The 27,649-nt window shown below is 37.3% G+C and overlaps 1 protein-coding gene across 1 annotated transcript in view; it reads right to left on the minus strand.

Moving 5' to 3' along the window:
- The window catches only part of GBE1 (1,4-alpha-glucan branching enzyme 1), a 308,909-nt gene that overhangs the window by 25,893 nt on the left and 255,367 nt on the right, over nucleotides 1-27,649 (minus strand). The window contains exons 15-16 of the mRNA XM_049857862.1: nucleotides 8,404-8,588; nucleotides 6,246-6,378 (exon numbers count right to left, since the gene is read on the minus strand). Of these exons, the coding sequence (XP_049713819.1) occupies nucleotides 6,246-6,378; nucleotides 8,404-8,588 (318 nt within the window). The remainder of the gene's footprint in view (nucleotides 1-6,245; nucleotides 6,379-8,403; nucleotides 8,589-27,649) is intronic.

Raw genomic sequence — 27,649 nt, forward strand, 5'->3', positions numbered from 1 at the left:
TTGGGTCAAATCCAACTATTTACTCATCTGTTCCCTTAGCTTTAAATATTTCTTGGCCTAGATTCACATATCCTTCACACGCCATACTTCAGGCTCACTCCTCTTAGTATCTCCGTATTGTGACAGTTTGCAATGCCATTTGGAAAGGGGGCTGTTATTATACTATCATTCCCACCCCCACTCCAACAGCATGCTGACAAGTAATTTAACAACACTTGATTCTAGTGTTGTTTGCACTCAGAAGGATATAAATCTGTGTATATCAAGACAAATACCTTATAAATAAGCTGTGAGATTTTAAACCATACATCGAATACCACATGGTAAACTTAAATTGAGACCATGCACATAATTTGAGCTCCAGAAGAGTTTGACTTTGAACATGAACTGTGATACGTGTAAATTCTACTCTAGGATACACAAATCACAATAATTAACCTGAATATGTAGGGCTCTACTTTTTTTCTTTTTTAAAATATCTTTTTTCCTCTTGTGGAGGACGGTGATAGGGGTCACAGAGAAGAATTCCTAGGGAGGAATTTGTGGGGAGGGATGGTGGGATGGTCAGGTGACTAGAGAGAAGTTTGTCTTTGCCATGAATTTATGTACATTTTTCTCATGCTATTTTCCCAGACCTATAGAAAAATCATCTCAAACCCTCCAGAAATAAATCATCATCGATAATACCACCATCGCTACCAACCATATGCATACACTCACAAATGACAGACAGAAAGAGGCCCCATGATATATAATAGAAAGAACATGGGCTTTGTCATACACTGTTCAATCTTCACCAGCCATGTGTCTAAGGGAACTTTGGTAGTTACTTAAAGGCTTGTTTCCTGGTTTGTTACACAAGGCTAATGCAAGTACTTTAGGATGGCCAGGAATACTAAACTAAATGCCTAATAAAAATGTCTAGCAAACAGAAGGCCCCCAAAAGAGGTACCTTAACAGCAACACTCTCCCCCACATCACTAAAAATGTGGCATTATCATTTGTGTTACTCAAAACAGATTGGAAAGACAGTTTGTCTTCAGGGACTTAGCAGCATTCCTTTTGATTCAACACTTATCTGATAATGTTCTAGATATATGAGTAAAGAAATATACTAACGATTCTGATAATATAAAGGGCATTATATTTAAGGCTAAACCACGTAAAATCATAGTAAATATAAACAAATGAGGAAGACGTAATCTTCCTAAGAATGAAATGTGTAACCTTGCTTGCTTACCAAGTACATTTAGATCTCAAGTTTGCATTACTCACATTGCTGTCTATTGTATTAAAGAATGTGAGTGAGTATTACATCGAGGATTAGCAGATAAAAAGACAAATATGAACAGTATATAGGCATAGGGTTTTTGTTGCTGCTGTTGTTGCTTTGTTTTTCCAGACTATGGCTGCAGTTGCCTTTCAAAGAAAAAATACTATGCCCTTCAGCAGTCACATGAAGACCGTATCCAAAACCTTATTTATACAAATGACACGTGTCTCTCTGATTTCCAAAGGAAACATCTTATTTTGAAGCGACACTTAAAAGCAGCCTTAAATTGTTTCTTCTATCTTCCCTGGCATTAGCCCCAAATAGCTCCCCTTACAACAGTTGCTCAGGAAAATAGTCACCATCTATTCTCCACAGATCTGATTGAAAGCTGATCGCTTGCCACTTGATTTAGAGGCTACATACATTCAACAAACGGAACTGCTCAGGAATTCAGACACGTTATCTACAGCCGGTTTATATTTCATAATGACAGAGGAAGTTCGAATGACTTCTTCAGAAACTTTACATTTGTTCTGGCACCAAATCCTGCTTCCCAGGGAATTAAAAATTTGATGAATTTCTTGACTTGATTAGTACATCCAATCTTGCCACCGTGAATTATTCACAGTAAGACTTTGTAATCAATTCATTTGCTCAGTAGTTGGAAATACCAATGGCACAGAATGCTTTGGTAAAGTCAGAAAATATAGCATAGAAATCCTATTTTTTTTAAAGAACACTTTCTCTTTATCTGAATTGATCCTATAATGTTGAACTACAATGTAGAATAAGGTCAGAAAGATGAAAGACCAGAAAAGAACCAATACTTGTAAAATGTTAAAGATAATAAAAAAGGCTTTTAAAGCTAAGCTTGCAACAACAAGAAAGTGAAATTATAGATCTATCTACTGCTTATGGAAGACGGTACACTCATAACAGGCTAGCAAGAGAGAACTGTTTTACTCTAGTATTCCTTTTATCTTCTATTATTAGGTGAGAGGCAAAAAAATAATATTGCATTTTTCATGTCAAATGTTAAGAAAAAGATTTTAGGTTAAATTATTAATGAAATAAATCAAGTATAAGGGAGGTACGACAGACATCAGTACACATAAAGGAAAAACTAAAGGTTTTTATTTGAATGTAAGTGGAGCGTAGTAGGAGAATGTGAAGGCTGCCAGGAAAGCTAATGCAGTGTTAACTATATTAATAAGAGAGCAGCAACTACATAAAAGGAGGCAACGAGGCACTCTGTGTCATACTTGTCAGACCATATCTGGAATACTGTGTTGTCGGTTCTGGAGGCACAGTATAAGAGGAATATGAACAATATTGGGTGCATTTTCGTAAGGGAGATGTAATGGTATGGAGTCTAGAAAGGATCATGACGGTCTATTAAGGAAACCAAAGGTATTTGGTCTGGAAAAGGGAAGAGGAGGGTGAGGTAGCATTTCAAGGAGCAAATTAAATGCCTTTCTGATTTCAATGGCTCCATGTAGGGCAGCCATTAGACCTGTTCTGGGTAGCCCCAGAGCAGAGAACTAGGGGTAATGCATTTACATTCCAAAGATGGAATTTTCAGTTCATTAATGCAATATTATTTTTAACAATGAAAAAAAAAAACTTGAATTCTCTACCTTGTGAAATAGTGAAATTTATAGAACTGGAAAGTGTTCAGATAATGGTTAGCTGACTATTGGCGAAGAAATTTAAAGATAGGATTTCTGCCCTGAACTGGGAGGTTTGAGTGTAGGACCTCTCAAAACCCAGAAGATTTTATGATTTCAGTCTAGAAGTTGGGGCTGGTGTTATAACATATAGCTAATTAGAAGTTGTACTGTAAGGGTGTGAGGAATGTTGGAAATGCTCTCCTGGTCACCTCAAACACACACACACAAATATATATATCCTCATTATTTAAAAAATCCTCTATTAGATATTTAATTCTTTTTGAGTATTCAAAGAGACTGTTATTAAAATGCAAACGTCCTTAGAGGAAGCAATAACATGGAAATTAGTTACAGTTTGCTAACAGGAAGACATGAATGAGAAAGCCAGCAAGGGTAAACAAACCCCCACCCCAACAAGGTCCCAAAAAAACCCATTGCCATAGAGTCGATTCCGACTCATAGCAACCTTATAGGACAGAGTAGAACTGCCCCACAGAATTTCCAAGGAGTTCCTGGTAGATTCAAACTGCCGACCTTTTGGTTAGCAGCCATAGCACTTAACCACTATACCACCAGGGTTTCCAAACAAGGTCCAAGAGGGCACAAATCTGTAAAAGACCAATCCAGGAAAAGGACCAACAGTATTTCTTTAAGGTTCTCTTGGAAACCCAAAAGATGACTGACTATCATTTCTATGCAGATATGGCCCAAATTTCCCAAGGTGTCTATGTCATCACAACTTTTAATGAGTACAGCTTCTGAAAGGGCTCACTAATGTAAAGCATTCAGGGCTTATTAAATTAGAGAATTTCTGTATAACAGGTGCTATAGACATTTAAACAAGCTGTTAAATTTCAGAAGACTCAATCTGAGGCAAGGATTACCAAGACCAAATCAACATAAATAAAAATTAACTTTTGGTGAGTTCTACTCAATGTATACGATGTTACTATACATGTTTTCATTCAATAACATTTGTGAGCCAAAGTCACAGAGACTTCAGATGGGAGAGCTATGTAGCTTTAGCCGAGGCTTTCCTCCTAAACATCATCACTGAACTCACAAATGTTTCCACTTGTCAACAATCCTAAGTTAAATTCATATTGTTTATTCCTCCAACTGGTTACTTTACTATCTTTACTAATAATGCCACTACCATTTTCCCCATTGTTTAAAGTGAAACATTACATTATCTCTTCTAAACCCTAGGTCCAAAGAGTTGCAAGTTCTTTCATTATAAGAAAGCACTACATATAGGTCTACCTTACAGCACGGCTCTAGTTTATGCCATCTTAATCTTCAGGTATAGTGTAATTCCTCATAATAAATATCTGTACATCCAATCTCTCTTCTCAAAAAAGTTGTCTTACCCACTGATAAAAGAGAAATTTTCCTAAAGCATAATTCTCATCAAGTAGCTCCCTAGCTCAAAAACCTTCTGTGACTCGCTCTAACTATAGAATAAAGCCTGTTCTAATTAATATGCCATTAAAATCTTCCACTATGTGATGTCAATCTGTCTTTTCAGCTTTATCTCCTGTTGCTACTTTTTTATGCACCTCATTCTCAAACTAATCTATTGTATTTTCCATTACCTAATGATATAGGGTTGCTATGATCAGAATCGACTCGATGGCACTGGGTTTTTTTTTTTTTTTTTTTTTTGATAATGATATTCTATGGTTTCCAAAAGCTGGGATGGCCATCTTCCTTTTTTTTTTTCTTTCTCCTACACAATCCTGTTCATTTCTCAATGTCCAGGTTTAAAGATCTTTTTTTACTCTCTTTATTATTATTTTTTCTCTTCCTTGTCCTCTGTTCTTCCGTGGAACAGTCCCGTCCCCTTTCCATTTCTTGATGTATGCCTTACAGCATAGTTTGGTTTTGTATCTCTTCTCTTCTACTTGGCATCAAGGACAATGCTTACAAAAGTCTGGAGTAGATCCCAAATATTCTGTAAATGTATTTTGATTTGTTTATAGGGGCGTTATGAGTTGGACTCAATAACAACTTTTTTTTTTTTAATATTACATTAACAGGCATAGAAGGTTCAGTCCAGGGACATTACTTTAGCAATTTAGGGCTAAGAACGGTCACGCTTGAATAATTACACATCCTGTATTTGCCTGTATTTCTTCATGGAGATGGCAAAGATATTTCCTTCTTTGAACACTACAGCACTTCCTTAGTGCAGGTAACCCCAGCACACTGGTTTCCCTTACCTGTCTCTTTGTGAAAGTTAACCTGGGTACATTTGGGATAGCAGTCACAGTCACAGCCTCCTCTTCTTATGTTCTGATGTCACGTGGGACAGTGATCTGCTAGGTGGGGAGACTGTAGGGAATCATTCCTCACCACCCAAGATGTCAGAGAGCATCACAGGGTGGTGGCAGATGCTACTGGCTAATGAATGGACAGAAGTGGCTCTTTCCTTCTATGTGGCTGAGGAACATTTTGACTGCATGGCTAATTCACCAAGGAGTCTACTTCCTAGGAAACTCAGGGGTAAATCCTGATTATAACTAGCTGATTAGTTCAAGCATGGTGATCCTATTTTCTTTCCTAGAGATTTCTCTCGGGATGTGTGATCCAAATCTGGTCAATGGAATATGAAAGAAGTTTTGGTAGAGAAGTATCTCAAATCGTGAAAAGAAACACACAAAATGAAAATTGTTGCATCTGAATGTGACACTTGGAACCGTGGCTGTTATCTTGTGACTATATCATATGTTACCCTTTGGACATTGCTAATATGCCATGAGTTAGAAAGTAGAGACACAGAACAAACCAGGTAGCTTGACGATATTACCACAGTTCTGGAGGCAACCTACCCCAGAACTTCTATCAATGTGGCAACATACATTTTCCTTTTTCTTTGAGCAGCTGAACAGGGTATTTTCTTCGTTTTGTGGCTAGAGATACACTGACACATAGAATGTCATGTTGACTTCCTACATCTTGCTTAGGTGGAGACATTTCTTAGAGGCAACTTACAAAACCTTTTCATAAAGAAAAACTATAATCAGTTAATCTCCTGAGTTTGCATATTAGATCAAAATGTTATTTTAAAAATGCTTAGAATCATACTTTTGGGAACTGGAATAAGCCTTAGGAATACTTTTGTATAATTCAGCTAAGCCCAGATTCACCAGTCCACTATTTCAAGCTCTTCATTTTTCAGATGAGGAAACTGAGAGCTACTATCACTAAGGTCAGCATTCGTCTTTTTTTTTTTTTAATACTCTAAGATATAATTCAAAAAAAAAATGCAGATCATCATACTCATTGGCAAGAAAAAGGATATTTCCCTGGCAACGCTGTTCCAACTCGGTAATCAGTGTAGCTCTTGCTTGGATGGAAGTTGAAAATAAAAAGAAGATCTGCTCTCTCAAAAGCGATGACCTTATTGGCTTCATGCTTTTCACTCACAAAGGCCTGCAAGAATGAACACAATTATTACCTTAAATAATACTTAGATGCTGCTACAAGTATTGTTTCCAAAAAAGTTATCTTTCTTAATAGCCTTATTGGTCATTAAACTAAAATTGAAAATGCCAGAATATGATATTTTTTGAACAGCATGTTACAATTTTGCAATATCAAACTATAAGCCAACAAGAATCTCACAACTTGCTTAAAACGCATACAAAAATCTCACCAGCCACCTGCCAATATCAAGCAAAGCATAACCAGAGGATTAATGTGTAGCTTGGATTTCAGGTAAAAACATGGCCCCGGTACCATAGATAAAGTGTTTGTGTCTGCGCATGGATTAAAAACAGCTGGCTTCAGGTCCACTCCAACTCATGGTCGCAGAACAGAACTGTGCTCCGAAGGGTTTTCGACGGCTGACTTTTCAAAAGGAGATCATCAGGACTTTCTCCCAAGGTGCCTCTGTTAAACATCCAGCCACTCGGGGATTCCATGCGTGTATTAGAGCTGCTTATAAACGCATTTTCTCTAAGACCTTTTTTTATTTTTAAGTCTTCAGACAGACTAATGAGATGAGGCACTAAAATCATTTTTCACAATATAACATTATTATATTTAATTATCTGAAATTCTAGTTATCTTAAAAACTTTACATTTTTGCACAACTGTGTCGGATTTAATGGCAACCTAAAGTCCATTACAGTGTGTGTGGGGGTGTGTATGTGTGTGTGTATTGTGTGTGTCTGTGTATAGGAGCTCTGGTGGTGAAGTGGTTAAGTATTCATCAGGTAACCAAAAGGGCAGTTGGAACCCATCAGGTGCTCCATCTGAGAAAGATGTGGCAGTCTGCTTCCATAAAGATTACAGCCTTGGAAACTCTAGAAGGCAGTTCTGTTCTGCCCTGTAGGGTCGCTATGAGTCAAAATCGACTCAAGGGCAAGGTGTTTCATACATACATACATATATATAGAGAGAGGGAGAGAGATAAGGTCTGAAAATAAATTACAAAATCTACAAACTGTATTTTATACATAGTGTTTTACCACTGCCAGTGAGAACCTTTGTTTTTTGATCACCGCCCTCTCCCAGCCCCAGCTTTGAGAGGACTTATTTCCATGCGTATCAGCAGCACCACTCCTGGTAATTTAGAAATGTGAACTAAGGCTCTGGAGTAAACAATGTGCCTTTTGGTATTCAACATTGTTCCTATTGAAAAGGAACATCATTTTGCTCTCTCTCCTGGAAACAGCATCACTAATAAACATGATTAGGGCATTCCTGTCATGTAGTCAGTCTCACTGAATATACAAGTACCTTTGTTCAACCATTAAAAAAAAAAAAAAAAATACACACCAAAGTAAAAACAGATCAACAGTAATTTCAAACAGCAATGGTATAAAGTAAATGGATTGTAACTAACACATACTATATGTTAATTTGTGCAAGAAAAAAAAAAGCCTGTATAAAATTTGCACCTGTTAATTACATTTTCTAAAAGTTATTGAAAACTGAGACTTTAATTCCAGTGGTGAGTCGGGCTCATGAAAAATACAAAACAGCATGCAGGTATAACGGCACTCTATCGAAATGACAAGTTAGAGACCAGGAAAAGAGTGGGGGGAAAAAAGAAAGAAATCTACATGTTTCCAAAATAGTTTCTTTATGACACCATAATTATTTACATAAAGAAAAACAGTCAAAACAATTAAGATGTTCCACAGTAATTTCCAAAATGGATTCCATGAAGCACTTTTGTCATTTACTTGAACCGACTGAAACAAAAAATACTATATTTAAACAACAATAAACTAACCAGGAAGGTGAGCAGGGCATTATGTTGAAGATTTTCATTATCTATTGGAGAGGCTAGGGTGGCATGTTTTGACAACTTGAAATGCATTACAAGGCACTACAGAGCCCATAATAAAGTGCTCTTTAGGAGATCTGTGTGTAGATGTAAACCGATCGCCATTCTGAACATGTACAACATTGGTTACTAAAGCCTAACATTTAGAGCAAAGAGCTTACCTGTGGAGCTGAAAGCCAACCGTATCTTTCTTCCAATTTATTCATATCCCTGTCAAAGTTATTTAGGAACTTATAGCGGAGAAGGTCATCATCAGTTAAATGAAACTGCCTTCTGGCATAATGGTAACTCTCATTGTTTCCCTTCCTTGGGAAGTCTAACCATTCTGGATGTCCAAACTCATTACCTGCATTTTCAAAAAGAAAGAAGGAAAGAAGGAAGAGAGGAAGGAAGGGAAGGAAAGAGAGAGGGAGGGAGGCAGGGAGGAAAGATAACTTAGCATTTCTTACTAAGATAATTTGATGATCATGTTTTCAAAGTCGTAACATTTTTAAGATTAGTTTAGCTTACAATTTCCTATGGCTGTAGACTTTATGTGATGTATGCATGTACACTCCTGATTCAGAAACACCACGGTCCTGCAGATAGTGCTCCACGGTGAGACTCTGAAGCCAGAGTCCAGTTTTGGCTCAGTCACACAATGCTTTTTGTGTGTTTCAGTTTCCTCAAGCACAAAATGAGGACAACTCTATCTGTCCAACTTATTTCATCTCTGAAAAAGTCTCTGAAATCTCTGAGTAATTTCTGAAATCTGTTTCTGTAATCTCTGAAATCTGTAGAAAAACCAAAAAACCCACTGCCATCGAGTCGATTCTGACTCGTAGTGACTCTATAGGACAGAGTAGAACTGCTCCACAGAGTTTCCAAGGAGTGCTTGGCGGATTTGAACTGCTGACCTCTTGGTTAGCAGCCGTAGTACTTAACCACTACACCACCAGGGTTTCCGAAATCTGTAGAGTGGTTTACAATTTAGGAAGAAGGCTTTTGTATGTATGTGATTTGTAGCTCCCACAGCAATGCTCTCTTATATCCATTTCACAGATGAAAAATCTGGACAGGTAAGGGATTTGCCCAACCTCATACACATAACGAGTGGAAAAGTGAGCATTACAATCTACTCCAAGGTTCCTTCCACCCTATCACATTAGGCAAGTGCTTCATAAACTTCAGATGCTGCAGTAACCCAAGTCATCACGTTATTACTCATTTCCCTTATTCCTCTATTTGTTACCACTATGTGTGTATCTTTAATATCAAGTATGTGTGTGTGTACAGCTGGGATGCTTGGTTGGAAATCAAGTAGTTATTTCTAGCAAAATAATGAGAATAAACTTTAAAAATAAAACAAAACAATAACAAATACTCATTCCTCACTTTGAGAACAAAATTTAGATATTAATTGTCTTATAGATTGTTTACTATGCTTTTTCCCAAGTTAGATTTCTACATTAAAGCTTATTTGTGCCCCTAAAAAATGAAACATGACTTTCCAAAATTGCCATTCATTTACCACCTTACCTCTGCAATTTGCTAACTCACACATTTCTCTAGCAAGTGTAGAAAGTACCATAACCAACATAAGTGTATCCTACTTTAAGAGAAACTAGTATATTAATATTCTAATAAATAAAAACTAATAAGCAAGGATGTAATTCAAAATGATTTGCTGCAGAGTTGCTTTAAATAGTAAACTCTGATAAGAAACATTGCAATTTACATTTAACATTCAGGACCATAATCACACACACATATACACACACACACACAACAAAACAGAAAGACATCCAGGTATGTCTAGCAGTTTCAGAAAAATCAAAGTGTCTGCAAACATTTTGCTAAGCTCTAATATTTGGAATTGGCAATATTTCTTATGATGTTGCCCACAGTGTGGCAGTGGGGAAGGAAGCAAATTTTTGAGTCAGTGGGCCTACATTTGCCTGACGATGCCTTAAAGTGACACCAGGGATTTATGAATTATGCCAAGGTCTGGAGCCTGATTCATATCAACTAAGTTGCACCCATGGCAAAGCTTGCTCAATTGACCATTCAAATGATAAATTGATATGCCTACAGAATTACAGTTAGAACATTTTCTTTACTGATAATAAAGGTACTGCTAGTCTGGGGAAAAGTATATACTAAGTACTACTGGGATTTCAACTAGTGGGGAACTTAGGAGAGAAGAGCAATGATGCCGTGAGGTAGTTGAACAAACTGGCTCCAGTTGAAACTTTCTACAGGGAAAGCACTATTTTATTTTGGTTATGGCCATGGCTCTCCCAGTGGACTGCAGTATCTAAAAGCAATTCCGTTAACCCTCTTTCAGAAGATAGTGTTACATCATTATTATCATGACCATTATAATAGAGGCAGCAGCAGATACTTAATGCCTGCTTGTTATGTGTCAGGTACTATTGTTAGCATTATACGTGAATTAACTCGTTCAATCTTCGACAGCCCTACGAGGTCCCCGAGGTAGGCAATATAATTGTCTGCAATTTTACAGGTAAGGAAACTGAGACAAAGAACAGTCCCACAGGGTCATTAAATAGTAGGGCCTGTTGTAGTGTAATTGATTACTTTTGTGTGGCCTTTCTGGCCATGGTCTTCTAACTCTCACCCAGGTGTTTAAGGTAATTGTGGCCCATGAAGGGAATCGGTCAGTTTTGCCTTGAAAGGCAGCCAATTCCAGAGCAGAGAGGAGGATCTTACCACCACCAAGGAAGAACAGCCAGGAGTGGAGAGTGTGTCCTTTGGACCTGGGATCCCTGTGCTAAGAAGTTCCTGGAAGCAGACTGAGAGAGCAAGCTCTAACTCTGAAGACAGTGAGAAGCGGTGGCAGGACAGACCCGGCAACAGACACCTAGCAGCAGGAGATAGTGCAGTGGGCTTCCCAGCCCACAGCGAAAAAAAGCTGAGTGCCTTTGGGGAGATGCCTAAGGCCAGGGAAAGGTGTGCCTGCAAGCACGGCTGGGAAGAGGCTATCCTGATGGAAGAACTGTATCTTGAGTGTTCCTGAGCCTGAATTTTAACTGTTACTTCCCTAGTAAATCCTATAATCATGATTATGGTCTGTGAGTTCTGTGTGATCACTGTAATGAATTATCGAAGCTAGCAGAGAAGTAGAGAGTGCTGTGTAAGGGATGATTGGTGTCAGAATTAGTAAAGATGGTGGAGACCCGTAGATGGTGCAAAGAGGAGGCTTATCTGGCCTCCACCTCATGGGAGTCATGCGCTGTTGATCCTGGTTCTCTTTCCCCTTTGGTGGGGTTGGAGGGGGCCAGACACTGACCCCATGCCATTTTTACTCCTATAAAACCACACATCCTGGTTTCAGGGCTCTGATTCTTACTACTGCACCATCCTGCTCAGAAGTAAATGCTATGGAAATATGGAACAATGACTGACTGATTGATCATAGGTGGGCAGAGTTCCAGAAGAACGAAATGAATGCACAAGTGTGCTGGTGTGAAAAGGTGAGATGTTGTGAACAGTTCAGTTTAGCTCCAAAAGGGTTTGTGGTGAGGCAATAAAGCAGAACAGGCAGGATGAGTTTAGATTAGGAAGGGTCTCATATATCATGGTAATGAATTTGGATCATATCTTGCAGGCAATAGGGAACAAATGGTTATTTTTAAGCAGGAGAATGAGAAGTTCAGGTGCGTTTACTACTACAATATCTCTGGTTCAGTGAGGAAAAGAGACTGGACATTGGGAAAACTGAATGGTTGAAATATTGGCATGGAACCCAGAGTAGAAGGTTAAGAGATGACAGACACAATGGGAATGGGGAAGAGAATAATTGACTCAAGTGGCATTTCTGAGATGGAAATAACAGGATTGATGAGTGAATGACTGAATGGAGGTAGCAAGGAAAAGGAAAGTCTGAAAGACCTTTTGAAGTTTCGAGCATAGGAGACGGAGTAGTGACAGGCTTAACTACAGGGAAATGGTGACAGAGGAAATTTGGACAGAGAAGATAATGAGTTCATTTTTGGCATGCTAAATTTAAAACTTGAAGGATATACAGGGATCCAGGATGGAAAGAAATAAGGTACTGAAACTCAGAAGAAAATTAGGGGTGGAGAGCAAGAATAAAGTGGAAGACCTTGATGAGCAATGGCGGGTACAGCCCCAGAAAGAAGAGCTGTTAGAAAAGATAAAAAAGCAACAGTGTGCAGGGTGAGAGGAACATAGAAAGTATAGAAGACTAAAAGTTCAGGGAGGGTGGTCAGTTACATCAAATGCTTCTAAATAAAATAAGAATGTGCTATAATATTACCCCTTTGATGTAGGAATCAGAAGGTCTAGTCCTGAGCTTCTCAACTTACAGTGTGTCCTGGAATCACCAGGGAAGCTTGTTAAAGATGCTCATCCCACAGTGACTCTGATTAATCAAATCTGGGGTGAGTGCCAGGCAGCAATCTGCATTTTTATCAACCACCCTGTATTATTCTGAGTATAAGCGAACTGAAGATCACACGCTGAGAAACACCAACATAGAGATTTGAAGGTTCTTGGACCTATGTCTAAGTAAGGGCAGTTATATATCATGAGGCTAGGAACACACATTTCCAAATCAGAGAGATCTGAATTTGAATTCTGATTCGGAATTGAGTTCTGTGACTTTAGGCAGTTACATCTCTCTAGTGCTCAGTTTCCTCATCTGTAAAATAGTATAATAAGTTTCATAAAGCTCTTATAAGATTCAAATGAGGTACTTGGTGAGGTGCTTAGCACATGGTCTGGCAGCTATAAATTTTCAGTACATGGCAGCTCTAAACTGATGTTATACTCAGAAAAGAAAGGCCCAGAAAGCAATAGATGGGAATTATGTCAAAGCGTCTACCTCCCATCATTCTGAAGAGACAACTCGCCACCCTTACTCTGCAGCAGACATACCAAAAAACCAAACCCACTGCCATCGAGTCAATTCCGACTCATAGCCACCCTACAGGACAGAGTAGAACTGCCCCACAGAGTTTCCAAGGAGCACCTGGCAGATTTGAACTGCCAACCTCTTGGTTAGCAGCTGTAGCACTTAACCACTACGCCACCAGGGTTTCCTACAAGTAACCAGGACGAACTAAAAGGACAACTATTTGGCTCTTCTTCACATAAATTTTCATGTATGATCTCATGACTTTCTTTAAAGTGCTGAAATTCTATATTGATGCATATATTCATGTTTTAAAATCACAAATACGCTTTGCAAAACCAAGTAGTAATGTACTTTGAATTATCTACTACTTTAGGTCTTTTTTTTTTTTTGGTTTAGATCTCAAAAGACAGAATTTAATGTACAAATAATTTTGCCCAAGGCACCCAGGTTGACAGGATAAATCCAGTTGCTACGTTAGGTGTCACTCTTCACACTCGTCCTTCATTATTCCTCCATATTCAACCTGCAAGGCCTGTAAACAAGCTTTCAAGGGTTATTTATAGTATAACTGTAAGCTGATTATGTTCCATTTAAAATGAACATTTTAGGTGCCTTTCTAAAATTAGACTCCTGACTGGGCTGGAACACTACTGTCACTCGAGGACCTCCCCATTTCCTAATTTCTTCTCAGTCTTCTTGGAAATGTGACCCCGGGTCACAGCTCCTGTTGCTTCCCATCTTTTCCTATTGCCACAGGTAGACTAATGAGGTGAAAACATAATAAATTCTTCTCCACTATAGAGTTTAGCTTCCTCATCATTTTCATCAGTACAAAATTGAAAATTGAATGGTGAGTTTGACCAAAACTTATCAGAGGGTGGTATTGACCCATCTCATAATCTGATCAAAAGCTGAGTATCTGTTCCCCCAAAAGACACACTACACACAGACACAGACACACCACACACACACATACACACACACACAGAGGATACAGCATCAGAGGGTTCATGGACACCATTTAAAGACTACCCAACACGCAAATGCACTATCATCTATTTCAAATATTCTAGCATGGGCTTTCACAGATTTATAATCTATAGCATAAATACGGATTGGATAGTAGCACAGTTAAAATTAAATAAGGTAAGGCAATCAAATAATTTAGAAGAGATAAGACACATGGTATGTGCTCAGTAAATATTAGCTACTATTATATTGTTTTATTTTTCTTTTGTTTTTTTTATTATATTGTTTTATTTTTCTGTTTTTTTTATTATAGGAGTAATATACTCAAACATAAAAAAAAAACACCATAATTAAGTACATACATGAACACAATACCAAATAATCACTGTTTCCCTTTTAAGTAAATATTCTATCAGACTTTTACTTAGACTTATTTATATTTACAGCTATACTTTTATATCTATATCAATTATTATATTCATACATACCTATCACTTTTTTGACACAGATTCATTATATACTGTTTATTATTTTTTAGTTTTAAAATAAGCATTTTCTATGTTAATATACATCTCCACGATGGTATTCCATTATTGTATATATCATTTTGTTTAATGAATTGCCTAATCTTAGTCATTTTAACTTTTTCCAATACTTCATTATTACAAAAATGACCAGACTTTTCAACACATCTATGCATTTGTCTGATATTTTTCTAATATAAATTAAGTAGAATATCTGTTCAAAGGATAAACAGCAAATACAATTTTAAGAGAAAACATTTCCTGAATTTTGAACATTCCTAATTATTTGGAAAAAAAAAATGTTCAATGCATAGAAATCATACTCCTTAATGCATATGCTTAAGATTCCACCTTAAAAGTATTTTTTACTTAAATTTATGATTTAATTTTAGTGCTCTCTAAAATATATCAATATTAAATACCATATTTCTTTTTTAAAAGCAGATTTTAAGATGTATTACCTAGTAAAAGGAAAATTCATTACACAAGGTCAAATGCAGTACTTTTAAGTAGTTGAAAAAATATTTTAAAACATGAAAGCAGAAAAATGTTTGGCGACATAATGTATTTTAGGATTTTGTATATATTTTAACCCCTAGTTTTTTTTTTTTTTTATCCTTTTCAAGTATAAAGTAACTACTTCAAAAAACATACAAATAGGCATACTTACATAATGTGGAATATAAAATTAAATTCCTCATTGAGGGAATAAAATCTAACTGAAAAAAAAATTCTAAATACAATGAAGACATTATAGAAAAATCTATTCAATCTCTATGAGAGACTCATTTAGATTTTCTGGATATCTTCCCCAGAGAGAGGCTCCTTTTTAAACTGAAAGAGACAGAAAGTTGCATACAACAAAGAAATGGATAGGAAAATTACATTACTGCTTGCAGACAAAACATTCTACAGGGTGGCTTCTGAACGTTATCTCTGTTGTAAATGAGCTGACAAGGGGCAAATTAAGTTTAATGTAGACAAACACAACATTAAATTTCATATTTGGTTCAAAATCATAAACACAAGCATAAAATAAATGGAAGCAAATCACAGACAGACTTTCAAAGTGACCTTGAAATAATAGTGAACCATTCTCAGACTGAACAGAGAAAACTAGAAAATGCCCGTTAGTATTTCACACTAGCTCAGAGCTCACAAACCTAACGAAGAAAAATACTATCATTAAAACATGTTAAGAATGCTCTCCTCAGCTATGGTCTACAAATTACTTAGGAAATGTGGCAGCACTTGAGACAGTACAGTGAAATATAGCCACCCAAATGAGCTTATGACTAAGGGATCCTGTATATAAAGATAGATAAGAAATCTACATTTATTTAGGTGATGGGAAAGAAGGTAATTGACTGGTTTTAGTACAAGTAACTGGATGGAATAGGAAAAAAATCTGAAGGGGCATTTGAATTAACTAAGAATATATATATATATATAGATATTTCCATATATATATGGAAAACCTGGTGGGTAGTGGTTAAGTGCTATCGCTGCTAACCAGAGGTCGGCGGTTCAAATCCACCAGGTACTCCTTGGAAACTCTATGGGGCAGTTCTACTCTGTCCTATAGGGTCTCGATGAGTCAGAATCCATTCTACAGCAGCGGGTTTTATATATATATATATATGTACAGAGCACTGGTGGGCAGTGGTTAAGAACTTGGCTGCTAACCAGAAAAAACAAAAAAAAAAGGTCGGCAGTTCGAATCCACCAGCCGTTCCTTGGAAACCCTATGTGGCAGTTCTATCTTATACAGTTGCTATGAGTCGGAATCGACTTGACAGCAAAGGGTTTGGTTTTTGGGTTATATATATGCACACATATGTTATGCATACATGTATACAAAATATATGTATATATTTCTCAGTGAATGGAACAGACATTCATAACCTAGGGTGTATGCATTTCTAGTGATTTCATGATATTTTAAGCTAAATATTTTAAGTACGTTCAAATGTGCAATTTTCTGAGAGCCCACAATTTTATTTAGATTTCTCAGGTGTCTGAGGCTTTAAAACGTTAAGAACCCCTCCCTCTATTAGAATGTCAGTAGCCTGTAAGTCTGGATCACAAGTAAGGTTTTCTAAGCTGTATAAAAAACAACAAAAAGAAAAAAATGAAGTTCTGAATCAAGGCAATAATTTTTAAAACCTCTGGCTTGTTTATTCAACAGGTAATTTAAACTAACTTCAGCACATAGAGGAATGACTGTGACCCTTGAGAACCAATACTTCTGAGTCCAATATATGCATTACAAGTAACCCTGCACTAACCATCAAAGCATGATCTTTCTGCTCATTAAATTATGACTATGATTACTAATGTAATGCACCTGGAGCCCCGGTGGTGCAGTGTTCAAAAGCATGGCTGTTAACCAAAACGTCAGCAGTTCAAATCCATCAGTCACTCCTTGAAAACTCTATGCGGCAGTTCTATTCTGTCCTATAGAGTCTGTATGAGTTGGAATTGACTCAAAGGCAACGAGTTTAATGTAATACACAGAATGTTACTCATTTCAAAATGAAGGAGCAATATTAATTTTTTGAGCTGTCAGTTGCGACATTTTGTAAGAAAACTCACAATTCATGCATGATTCAATACAGTAACAGAACTGGGTACTTCCAGAAATGAGAAAGCTGAAAGCTTTGGCTGAACAACTTTAAAACAAAAACAGGGAAGCAGATGACTAACAGTGCTATATTAATTAATGATTCTAGAAAATTCTACCTAGTTCCTTCTCTCCCTCTCCATTTCCTCTGTAAACAGCCCCATTCATGTTTGGTTAATTGTGAAAACCTCTAAGCACACAATTCCTATTGGGATTTCTTTTCCTGTAATTAATTTTTTGCTGTTTGATGTAAAGGTCCAAATTATAATTGACAAGAAGCCAGCTGGTACAGTGATGAAATTCAAGACAATACAACTAACGAAAAAGCCCTAGCTCTGTTAGCTGAACATTTTGATTAACAGGTTTGTGTGTTTTGTTTCTCTAAACTGTAATGCATACTAATTTTACCCAGGAATTAATTAAAGTCTATCACAGACTCCATGCTGTGGATGTTACGTAACTCTTTGTTGCCACCAAGTTTATGCATATATGAAAATAAGATACAGTCCTGATGGGAATAAAAAAACAAACCAACAAACAAAAAAAATACTTTAACTCCTAATTCTCTTAACTGCACTGAAGAGTAACTCTTAAAAAAGTATCACTTTTGAAAATAAAATGCTTGGGTCTTCCGCAGGTCTTTCAGAGAGTACTCAACTCACCGAAGGGTGAGACATAACATAAAATATTATGCTAAATCAGAGCCCATGGTTTTCTTTTTTAGAGAAATAAATTGCTATCCCCTGGCCCTACTTTGAAACAAATCAATATGGCTATGGGCAGGGACCACATCTGGTGCTTCTTTTTCATTCTCCACAGCATGCTCCAGTATACTGTACCTACAGCAGGGACCCTGAAGTATTTGTTAGGATTGGATGTTTCCCTTTGAAACTATTGAGGGTCTAACATCCTCCCTTCCCAGGCATAGAAGGAAAATATAACGATGGGATGAGATAAATGGTGGCATGCCAGATGTGGTAAGCAAAACAAAATTCAGTAGTGCTACTTGAGATTTAGCTTAAAAATATAGGAAGAATGTTCCTAATGAGAAAACAGCAGCAGCAGCAACAACAATAAAGAAACAAACAAACCTTGAACTCATATCCCTCTTAACAGTATTGGACTAACTGTATTTTCAAACCAAATGTTCTGGTCTTTGGGTTACTCCATAGAGACATCCTCACGTATACTCTTCTTTTAAAAGATTCAAATTTAAGATTATATTCTAAGCCCCTGTGACTGCTATATTGGTCATATACTCTAACACAAGATGATAATTTAAATAATATTCAAGTTTATCCTATGTGTCAGATAACATGCTTATGTACACCAGCATGATTCCTGCCCTCATACAGCTTACAGTGTAGTAGGGAGGAAAGAAAGAAAGAGAGAGAGAATGAATTAAAGAACTATAATCAGTTAACCAGTTGACACTGAGCCGATTCTAGCTCATGGCAACCCCATATGTGTCAGAGGAGAACTGTGCTCCATAGGGTATTCAATGGCTGATTTTTCAAAAATAGAGCACCAAGTCTTTCTTCTGAGGTGCCTTTGAGTGGACTCGAACCATCAACCTTTCAGTTGGCAGTCAAGTGCCTTAACTGTTTGCACCACCTAGGGACTCTTAAACAACAAAAGAAATCTATATAAAGTAGTAGGGGAGGAAAGGACAAAATGGCAGCCCCTATACCCCTCATCAAGAAAAAAAAAAAAAAGTAAATGCAAAGTTCCAGAGATGACAGCACATCAAGTTAAAGGAAGCCTGAAACTGTCAACACACAGAGGAAGGAAGATGGGTCAGCTTCACAAAGTAAGTCTTGGAACTCTAGAAAGTTATCTTGTTGTTAAAAAACAAACAAACAAAAAAAACCATCTTTCTGTAATTGTTGTTGTTGTTGTTAGGTGTCGTCGAGTCGATTCCGACTCATAGCGACCCTGTGCACAACAAAATGAAATACTGCCTGGTCCTGTGCCATCCTTACAATCGTTGTTATGCTTGAGCTCATTGTTGCAGCCACTGTGTCAGTCCACCTCGGTGAGGGTCTTCCTCCTTTCCGCTGACCCTGTACTCTGCCAAGCATGATGTCCTTCTCCAGGGACTGATCCCTCCTGACAACATGTCCAAAGTATGTAAGACACAGTCTCACCATCCTTGCTTCTAAGGAGCATTCTGGTTGTACTTCTTCCAAGACAGATTTGTTCGTTCTTTTGGCAGTCCAATATTCTTCACCAAAACCACAATTCAAATGCCTTTTTGTAACAGACATGCATATGTTTTTACTGAACATACAAAGTAATTGGCTATGGGAGTGGGTGAAATTATAGGGAAAAAACACGTAGAGAAGTGTAGCAGAAAAGAGGGTATAACAGGACAAAACTTGAGAAACATTTACGTTTATTGGTAGGCAGTGGAAGAGGAACCTGAAGAGGAACCTGAGAAGGAGAGGCCAGAAAGCTGGGAGGAAAAGCATGGGAGGATTGGTGGTGGTAGGGGTGCTTTGAGGAGAAAAGAATGGTCAGTGGTAACAAGTGCTAACAACAGTTCAATTTGAATTAAAAACTGAGTACTACAAGAGACTGAGTAATAAGAGAAAACGCTGATCAACAGAGAGAAAGCAATGGCATTGGAGTCTGATGGTGGAAGTCACATAATTTAAAGCCTATCATGAGTTATAATTGCTTTATTTTTTTGTTTGTTTATTCTAAAATATTCGGACAAGTGGAGTTTATTTACTTGAGAGAAAATGGTCATTCTTAACTGTAAGCTTTGTATTCATAAACTTTTAAATTCTGAGGTATTTGATGACATATACATTCAACCTATTTGAATACGTACATTAAAAAAAAGAGAGACTAGTATAGTATTAACAACCTTAGGTTTCCTTAAAATTCCTTTCACAAATTAACAAACTAATTCTTTTAGTAAAATACATGATAAACTGATGACAGGAATGGCGGCCTGAATCAAATGGAATCAAATGCTGCACCTGCTTTCTCATACCATTTAGTAATACCATAGGGACTAATTTCCATGCCCCTGACACTGTGACAGTGGAAAGGGACCAGGTATGTGGTGCTAGAAGTCAGAGCTGTATCAGGAGGGCTAGTGATTACCTTCCCTTCTCCTGCTCTCCTCAGTCTTCTTCCTGATAAATTATGCATAAAAAGTCTTAAGGCAATAGCTGAGAAACTATGGTATCTGGAAAACAATTTTCAACATGAACTTTGCTTGGACTATGAGCAAATCCTTCAATCCCTTTGCTTACCTACAATACTAGAATCGCTTTGGGTGTTTGGTGTTACCTGTTGTCTACTTGGGTCCCACTCATGGCGACCCTACGTACAACAGAATAAAACACTGCCTGGTACAGAACCATCTTCAAGAGCGTGGCTATGCTTAAGTCCATTGTAGCGGACACTGTGTATTTTGAGTGTCATGAGTCAGAATATACTTTATGGCAACTAACAATGACAACAGCATCCAATTTCAAGGGCTTATCTTCCAGCACTACATTGGACAATATTCTGTTGTGATCGATAGGGTTTTCACTGGCCAACTTTTGGAAGTAGATTGCCAGGCTTTGGGTGGTAAATTCTCATAAATAGGGCACAGAATAGTAGATGAAGCAAATGCTTAGGTCAAGTGTTTTGAGAAAAAGGTTGATAAAACAAACAAATAAACAAAAATAAATAGACACTCTTAGTAACAATACCTGCAAGAATAAAAGCAGATCAACTTCATACTACATATAAGATATGGTAGAATGAATATAGACACACTTATCAACTAGTCTTGCTTTTAATATTAAAAAATTGGATCATATAAATATATTAATACATATATAAAATATGTATACATGTTTTTATTTAAATCAATAAAATGGTAGAACATTTGACATAAATGAAATCTAGTAACAGTCATGAAACAATATTAAAATAATAAAAATAATAGTCATTTCTTGAGACCCTAGTGTACATTAATTCTGTGTTAGGATTCTAGCAGTTTTTAAAATAGTCTTCATAACAACCCTTCAATATGCCAGAGGACATTACTCCCATTTTCAGATAACAGATCAGAAAGGTAATGTGACACACCAAGGTCATGCAGGTATAAAGTAGCAAGGTCAGTATTCAGACATAGATCTGGCTGTGTTCTTTCCATTGTATCCTCTCTAAGTACTAGATTTGAAAGACCATTACCTGGAAACCTATTATCAATGTACAGGGCAATAGGGAAGATCATGAAAAAGATGTGTAGGTGCCTATTTCCAATTTCACTATCAAGTGTACAAATAATGTGGACTTATTACTGACCTCTGCTACCTTTGTACCCTGCAAGTCCTGCTACTGCTATTACTCCATGTCATAGCTGCGTAGTCTCCTTGAAACTTTCCTTGACTCTAGCACAAAGGCTTTGATGCTCCCCTTTGTGTTCCCACTTACACTTGAATACACAATTTTTGTTTTTTATAAATGCAATTTTTTAAATATTGCAATTTTTTTTTTTTTTTTGTCTATTAAACTGGTGACAAATATCCACTATTTTTATTTATCTTTATGTCAGGCACGTACTACAACCTCAGACATTTATCAAATACGTGTTGAAAGAAAAAAAAAAAAATTGAAGGAAAGCACGTCTGCTCGCCTTACCAGGCTACCCATTTCTCATAGACAGTGTCTGTCTTACTCTTTGAATACCCAGTTTAAAGCACAGGGACTGAGATAAAGAAAATGTGCAACAAATGTTTCTAGAATAATTGCAAAGTGCAAAAAAAAAATTTTTTTTTTTTTTATGAGGTGGAGAGAAGGTGGGTAAAGATGGTAGCACCCGGGGAGAGGAAGACCTAGGTCAGAAGAGAGCAGATAAAGCATTCCAGTTCTCTATTCCTCAGAGTCCAGAATGTCTCCAAGGGTGCTAGCCTGCTCTAAGTGCCATGCCAATACAAGAGGTAGAATTTCATATGGTTCATATTGATATGTCTATTTTTACCTACATGACATTTTTGGCAGTCTTGATTTAAAATAAGTAATAACAAAGCCATGGATAAAACATATGAAAGTTTTCCATGTGAATAATACACCAACTAAAAGACTCTGCATCTTTTAAGATAATAGAAAACAAGTCAGGAAAATACAGGAATTTTTTTTTTTTTTTAAGAGTATATTGGCTAATTAAAATTTTCATTACACACGCATGCCGTTTTAAGTCAGATTCAAAAGTTTAGTGGTGGAGTCAGGTTGTGCTATTTTCTTATTATTATTTGTCTCTAATTAGAATATGGAAACCCTGGTGGCATAGTGGTTAAATGCTTCAGCTGCTAAACAAAAGGTCAGCAGTTCAAATCTATCAGGCGCTCCTTGGAAACTCTATGTGGCAGTTCTACTCTGTCTGTGGAGTCTCTATGAGTCAGTATCGACTTGATGGCAATGGGTCTGGTCTCTGGTCTGGTCTGAATTAGGATATGCCAGTAAATTTTTTTTTTAGTAGCCTGGGGTGGCAAAAACTGTTTCCAATTGACTGCTAACCTAAAGGTTAGTTGTTTGAATCCACCCAGTGGCTCTGTGGAATAAAAGTGCTGGTGATCTGTTCCCCTAAAGATTACAGCCAAGAAAACCCTATGGAGCAGGTTTACTCTGTAATATATGAGGTTGCCATGAATCAGGGGCCATGGCACCTAACATCAACAACTAACCCTAGGCTGTGGACAGTGGTGGTTCAGTGGCAGAATTCTCACCTTCCATGTAGGAGACCTAGGTTCGATTCTCAGCCAAGACACTTCATGCTCACCCATCACCTGTTAGTGGAGGCTTACATGTTTCTATGATGCTAAATAGGTTTCGGTGAAGCTTCCAGACTAAGATGGACCACGTGGAATGGCCTGGTGATCTACTTTCAAAAATCAGCTAACGGAAACCCTTTGGATCACAATGGTCTGATGCACAGCCGATCATAAAGATGGCACAGAACTGGGTAGTTTCCTTCCACTATGTATGGAGTTGCCATGAGTCGGGGGCTGATTTAATGGAAGTTAACAACAACAACTAGGCTGGATTTGGTTCCTTATGGCTACAACAAACTACATGGTAATGGAGATTAACAAACTTCCCTAATCAATTGTTCTTTAACAGCTAAGCACAGACATAAAAAGAGGAAGTGAATAAAATTAGAAATATTCTCTTAAATACCCTCAGTAACAAACATGAGTTTTGAATCCTGTATCATTTCTAGGCTGGTTTTTCTGTAATAATTCAAGGATCTTATAAGGCACGGCCTATTGCATCTTTTCTAGGTTTCAATCCCTCACAGTCTCTCATCTGTACTCAGTAACTGTAACTCCCCAGTAGAAAGATTTAACTGCCTGCTTATAACTTAATCAAAGAAGCAGTATCAGTTTCTCTTCGGATGATGCTTCCAAGTTCCTGCCAACAGCTAGTTAGCCTTGTCTGCCTTCCTGCTGTCAGCTCTTGCTTCCTCTCAGGCCACTAATGCCGAAGAAATGAGAAAAAAATTCCATACCAGCATGATAGTGCACAAGAAACACTATGAACTTCTTCCCCCAACAAGAATAAAGATCCTCAGTATTTGTACTCGCTTGCTTCAGGCGTCTCCCTTCGCTCTGGGTTAATACTGATTTTGGCTTTAAAATAATGTGACTACAGAGTTACTAAATGGTCCATAAATTGGCGCTGAAGGAAATTAAAAGGCAGGTTCAATATCACATAAACAATCTTAATGGCCTTAAAATAATGCCATCCAAAGTGCTATACAAAAATCTCCAAGGACGGTCTGACATAGTCACCAAAACTACCACCACCAACTTCCATAAGAGTAAACCATAAAATATTCCACATGGCTAAACCATTTTTTGCACTTCCATAAAGGAAAAAGTTCTAAATTAGAGAGACAGTTTGGCAAAAATAAAAAATAAGTAAAAAAAAAAAAAACAACAATAAAAGCAATAATACAGAAATGGAGTGGTACAGGTAGTAATTTAATTCATACCTATTTTGTTCAATTTTTATTGTATCTAACCATTTCCTTACTTAACCTATGCCATCTAGAAATGCTCACCTTGATTATTTGTACCTATGAATAAACATTCTTTGCTATCCTTTGAGCTCTATGTCTCTCTATGCAAACCTTAAGGAGCCCCAGTTGCACAGTGGTTAAGTGTTTGGCAGCCAACTGAAGGTCAGTGGTTTGAATTTACCACCCATTCTGAGGGTAAAAGATGGGAAAGTCTGCTTCCACAAAGATGTACAGCTTCGGAAACCCTATGGGGCAGTTCTATTCCATTCTATATGGTCACTACGAGTCAGAATCACAAACCTTGCTTCAATCAAGCCAGATGTCAAGTAGTAATCTGATTATGGCTATGCTTTCCTGCTTCTACATCTTCTTTATGGTTAGTTTCTTGAATTGTAAAGCCTGCATTTGCTTCTAGAAACCCTATCCATTCTCCAACAACTAGCTTAAATGTCACCTACTGTATCAGAGACATTCTCCTTTTTGTCAGTCGGAGAAACTTGATATTTTAGCTAGATAAATTGCCTTCTATAAAAGGCACACTTCCTAATTTCCCTTTATGACCACCTGTGTAAGTTTTGTCTAATGATACGTAAGCAGAATTGTTACGTGGGACTTCGTGAAAATTCTTTTAAAGGGAGCTAACACAAATGGGAGACAGTCACTTTTTGCCCTGCCTCTTTCTCTCTGCCTGATATAAAGACTCTGGTCTACTGGCTAGCACACCAGCAGCCATCATGGACAATGAGGTGACCTTGAGATTGAAGGAACATGCTGGGATAAAGTTAAGCAAAAAAAAAGAAAAGTCCTGAGTTCCAGGTGGAGATTGGCCATATCAATCCTGAACTGCCTTTACAGGGTGAAACATCAAAGTCTATCTTGTTTAATTACTGTCATTTTCAGTTCTCTGTTATATGAAGTCTGACATTAGCTTTACTGAAACCCTGCGCACTCCACATAGTCCAGGGTAAAGTGCCACGACCCTCTCTCAGCACAGTTTTTATCACACACATAGTACATGACATGTTGCCTTATATTAAACCCAAAACCAAACCCGCTGCTGTAGAGTCAGTTCTGACTCATACCGACCCTACAGGACAGAGGAGAACTGCCCCATAGAGTTTCCAAGGAGCAGTTGGTAGATTTAAACTGCTGACCTTTTGGTTAGCAGCCATAAGTCTTACCTACTGTACCACCAGGGCTCTTGCCTTATATTAGAAATATTATACTTCTTGTCTTTTTTTCAAATTGATGGTCAGTTCCTTGTTTCATACCCTCCACTTTGTATAGTGAAATGTTTTGTACATGTAGGTACACAATTAAGTGAACTGAACATCATTGTATCAAGAAGCCTAAGAGTATGACAAATATCTAAAGAAACATACATTCTTCAAGTTAGAAAGTATCTGTACAGTATGAGGGGAAGCAATATTAAATATGCTATTACCATGGAACAAGTATCTTAAGTATTTCCTTAATCTGAAATGTACAAAACATATTACATTTTAAATAATATTAAAAAAAAAAAAAACTTTTTATAAATAGATACAATACTTGTTTAAAGAGGAAAGAAATAGCCAACACCAAAATGGTTAAAGTAAGCATCCGGAATTATTGCACAGTAGTTATCTGGGTCCCTCACAAACCAGTCCATGAATGTGCAAAGCAACTGCGTTGAAGCTTTCCCCATACTGCTCCAAACTCTACAAAGAATCATTCAATCCGTCAGATATTTAGGGGGGGAAAGAAACTTTTAACATTCCAAATGTCAGATGCCAAGACTCATGAATATTTAAATATTCATAACTTAGCAGACCTTCTAGACTCCCACCTAGGAGTATATACACACTTTAATGTTATCCTCAGGATCCATTTAAAAAATAACTTTATAGGAATAATGGGAGCACAGGAGAGAAATGTATCAAGAAGGTAAACCCTGTTTAACTGACTTATATAACTAAAAACGCTATTGTATAGTTTTATGATCCCAAATATTATTTTGACTATGAGTTAGTTTGGTCTCCATTAGATAAAGGTAAATTTATGTAAAAAAAATTTAGAAAATAGATAAAATTATATAGTGGGGAAACATGGGGTATAGATAAAGAAGGCATGAATTTTAGCCTTAAGCAGTATGTCTTTTCATTTATAATGTAATAATAACTTATATTTATTGAACACATATTACATCTAGACATCATTCCAAACTCTTAACATTATTAATTATTTTAACTCTTAGAAATACCTGGTAAGACAGGTATTGTTGTAATCCCCATTTTTCAGATGAGGAAGGTGAGGCACAGAAAGGCTAATGTGCTCAAGATGAAACAGTTAAGAAGTATATCATCCAGGATCAGATTCTAGGCAGGCTGACTCCAAATCTGAACTCTCAACAAGTATGCTATAAAATCAAACCAAACCAAACCCGCTGCGTGGAGTCAATTCCAACTCATAGTAACCCTACAGGATACGGCGGAACTGCCCCATAGGGTTTCCAAAGAGCATGGTGGATTCGAACTGCTGACCTTTTGATTAGTAGCCGAGCTCTTAACCACTACACCACCAGGGCTCCCTCAAAATGAAAACATAAAGATAATACAAACTTTGCAGGTGGGTTGTACTAAGTAAAATTATGCAAACAAAAGTGCTTTGCAAACAATAGTCTAAACCAATGCAACATACATACAACTTATGCGGGAGTGAACACAAGGAAAGGGACATGAAGAGTGAGGATTCTATGACTTGGCTACTTACCGAATGTTAAGAACAAAGAAAAGGAGGGAGCAATTAAAATGACTCTCAGATTTCAATGGTTGGTCACTAGAATATTGATGAAGCCACTAAAAAGGGGAGAAAAGCACCAGGATTTGTGAGGAAAATGATCTCAGTTTTGGATGCAGTGACTTGAAGGAGACAACAAGATAGCCAGGTGGAGATCTTAGGCAGCTTCAAACTTATGTTTATACTAGTAATGAATAAAGGTTGAATTCTGAAATATTGATTTGGGAATTATCTACCTAAAAGAGACAGCCAAATCCTAGGAGTAGATAAGCTTTCTGAAAAAGAGTAGGGAAGAAAAAAAAAAAAAAAAAGGCCAGAACAGTACCAGAGGAAATATGCTAGGAGAAATAAGATGAAAGAAGTTAGAGAAGGAGACAGGGGAGTCATGGCCGACAGAACAAAGAAGGTAGGAAGGAGAAGGTAAGGAAGAGACAAGCTGGACCAGAGGATCCAGGGAGTTCAGGGTGCAGGTGCAGAGATCGGAAACTCAACCAATGACCTTAGAAACAAGACTTTCTGAATTGAAGGGAGGGTAGCAGGCAACCTGCAAGGTGAATAGGGTATGGGAAATCAAGGTCAGCACAGACAACTACATAATGAA

This window comes from Elephas maximus, chromosome 18 (genome assembly GCF_024166365.1).
Source record: "Elephas maximus indicus isolate mEleMax1 chromosome 18, mEleMax1 primary haplotype, whole genome shotgun sequence".
NCBI classification, from domain to species: domain Eukaryota; kingdom Metazoa; phylum Chordata; class Mammalia; order Proboscidea; family Elephantidae; genus Elephas; species Elephas maximus.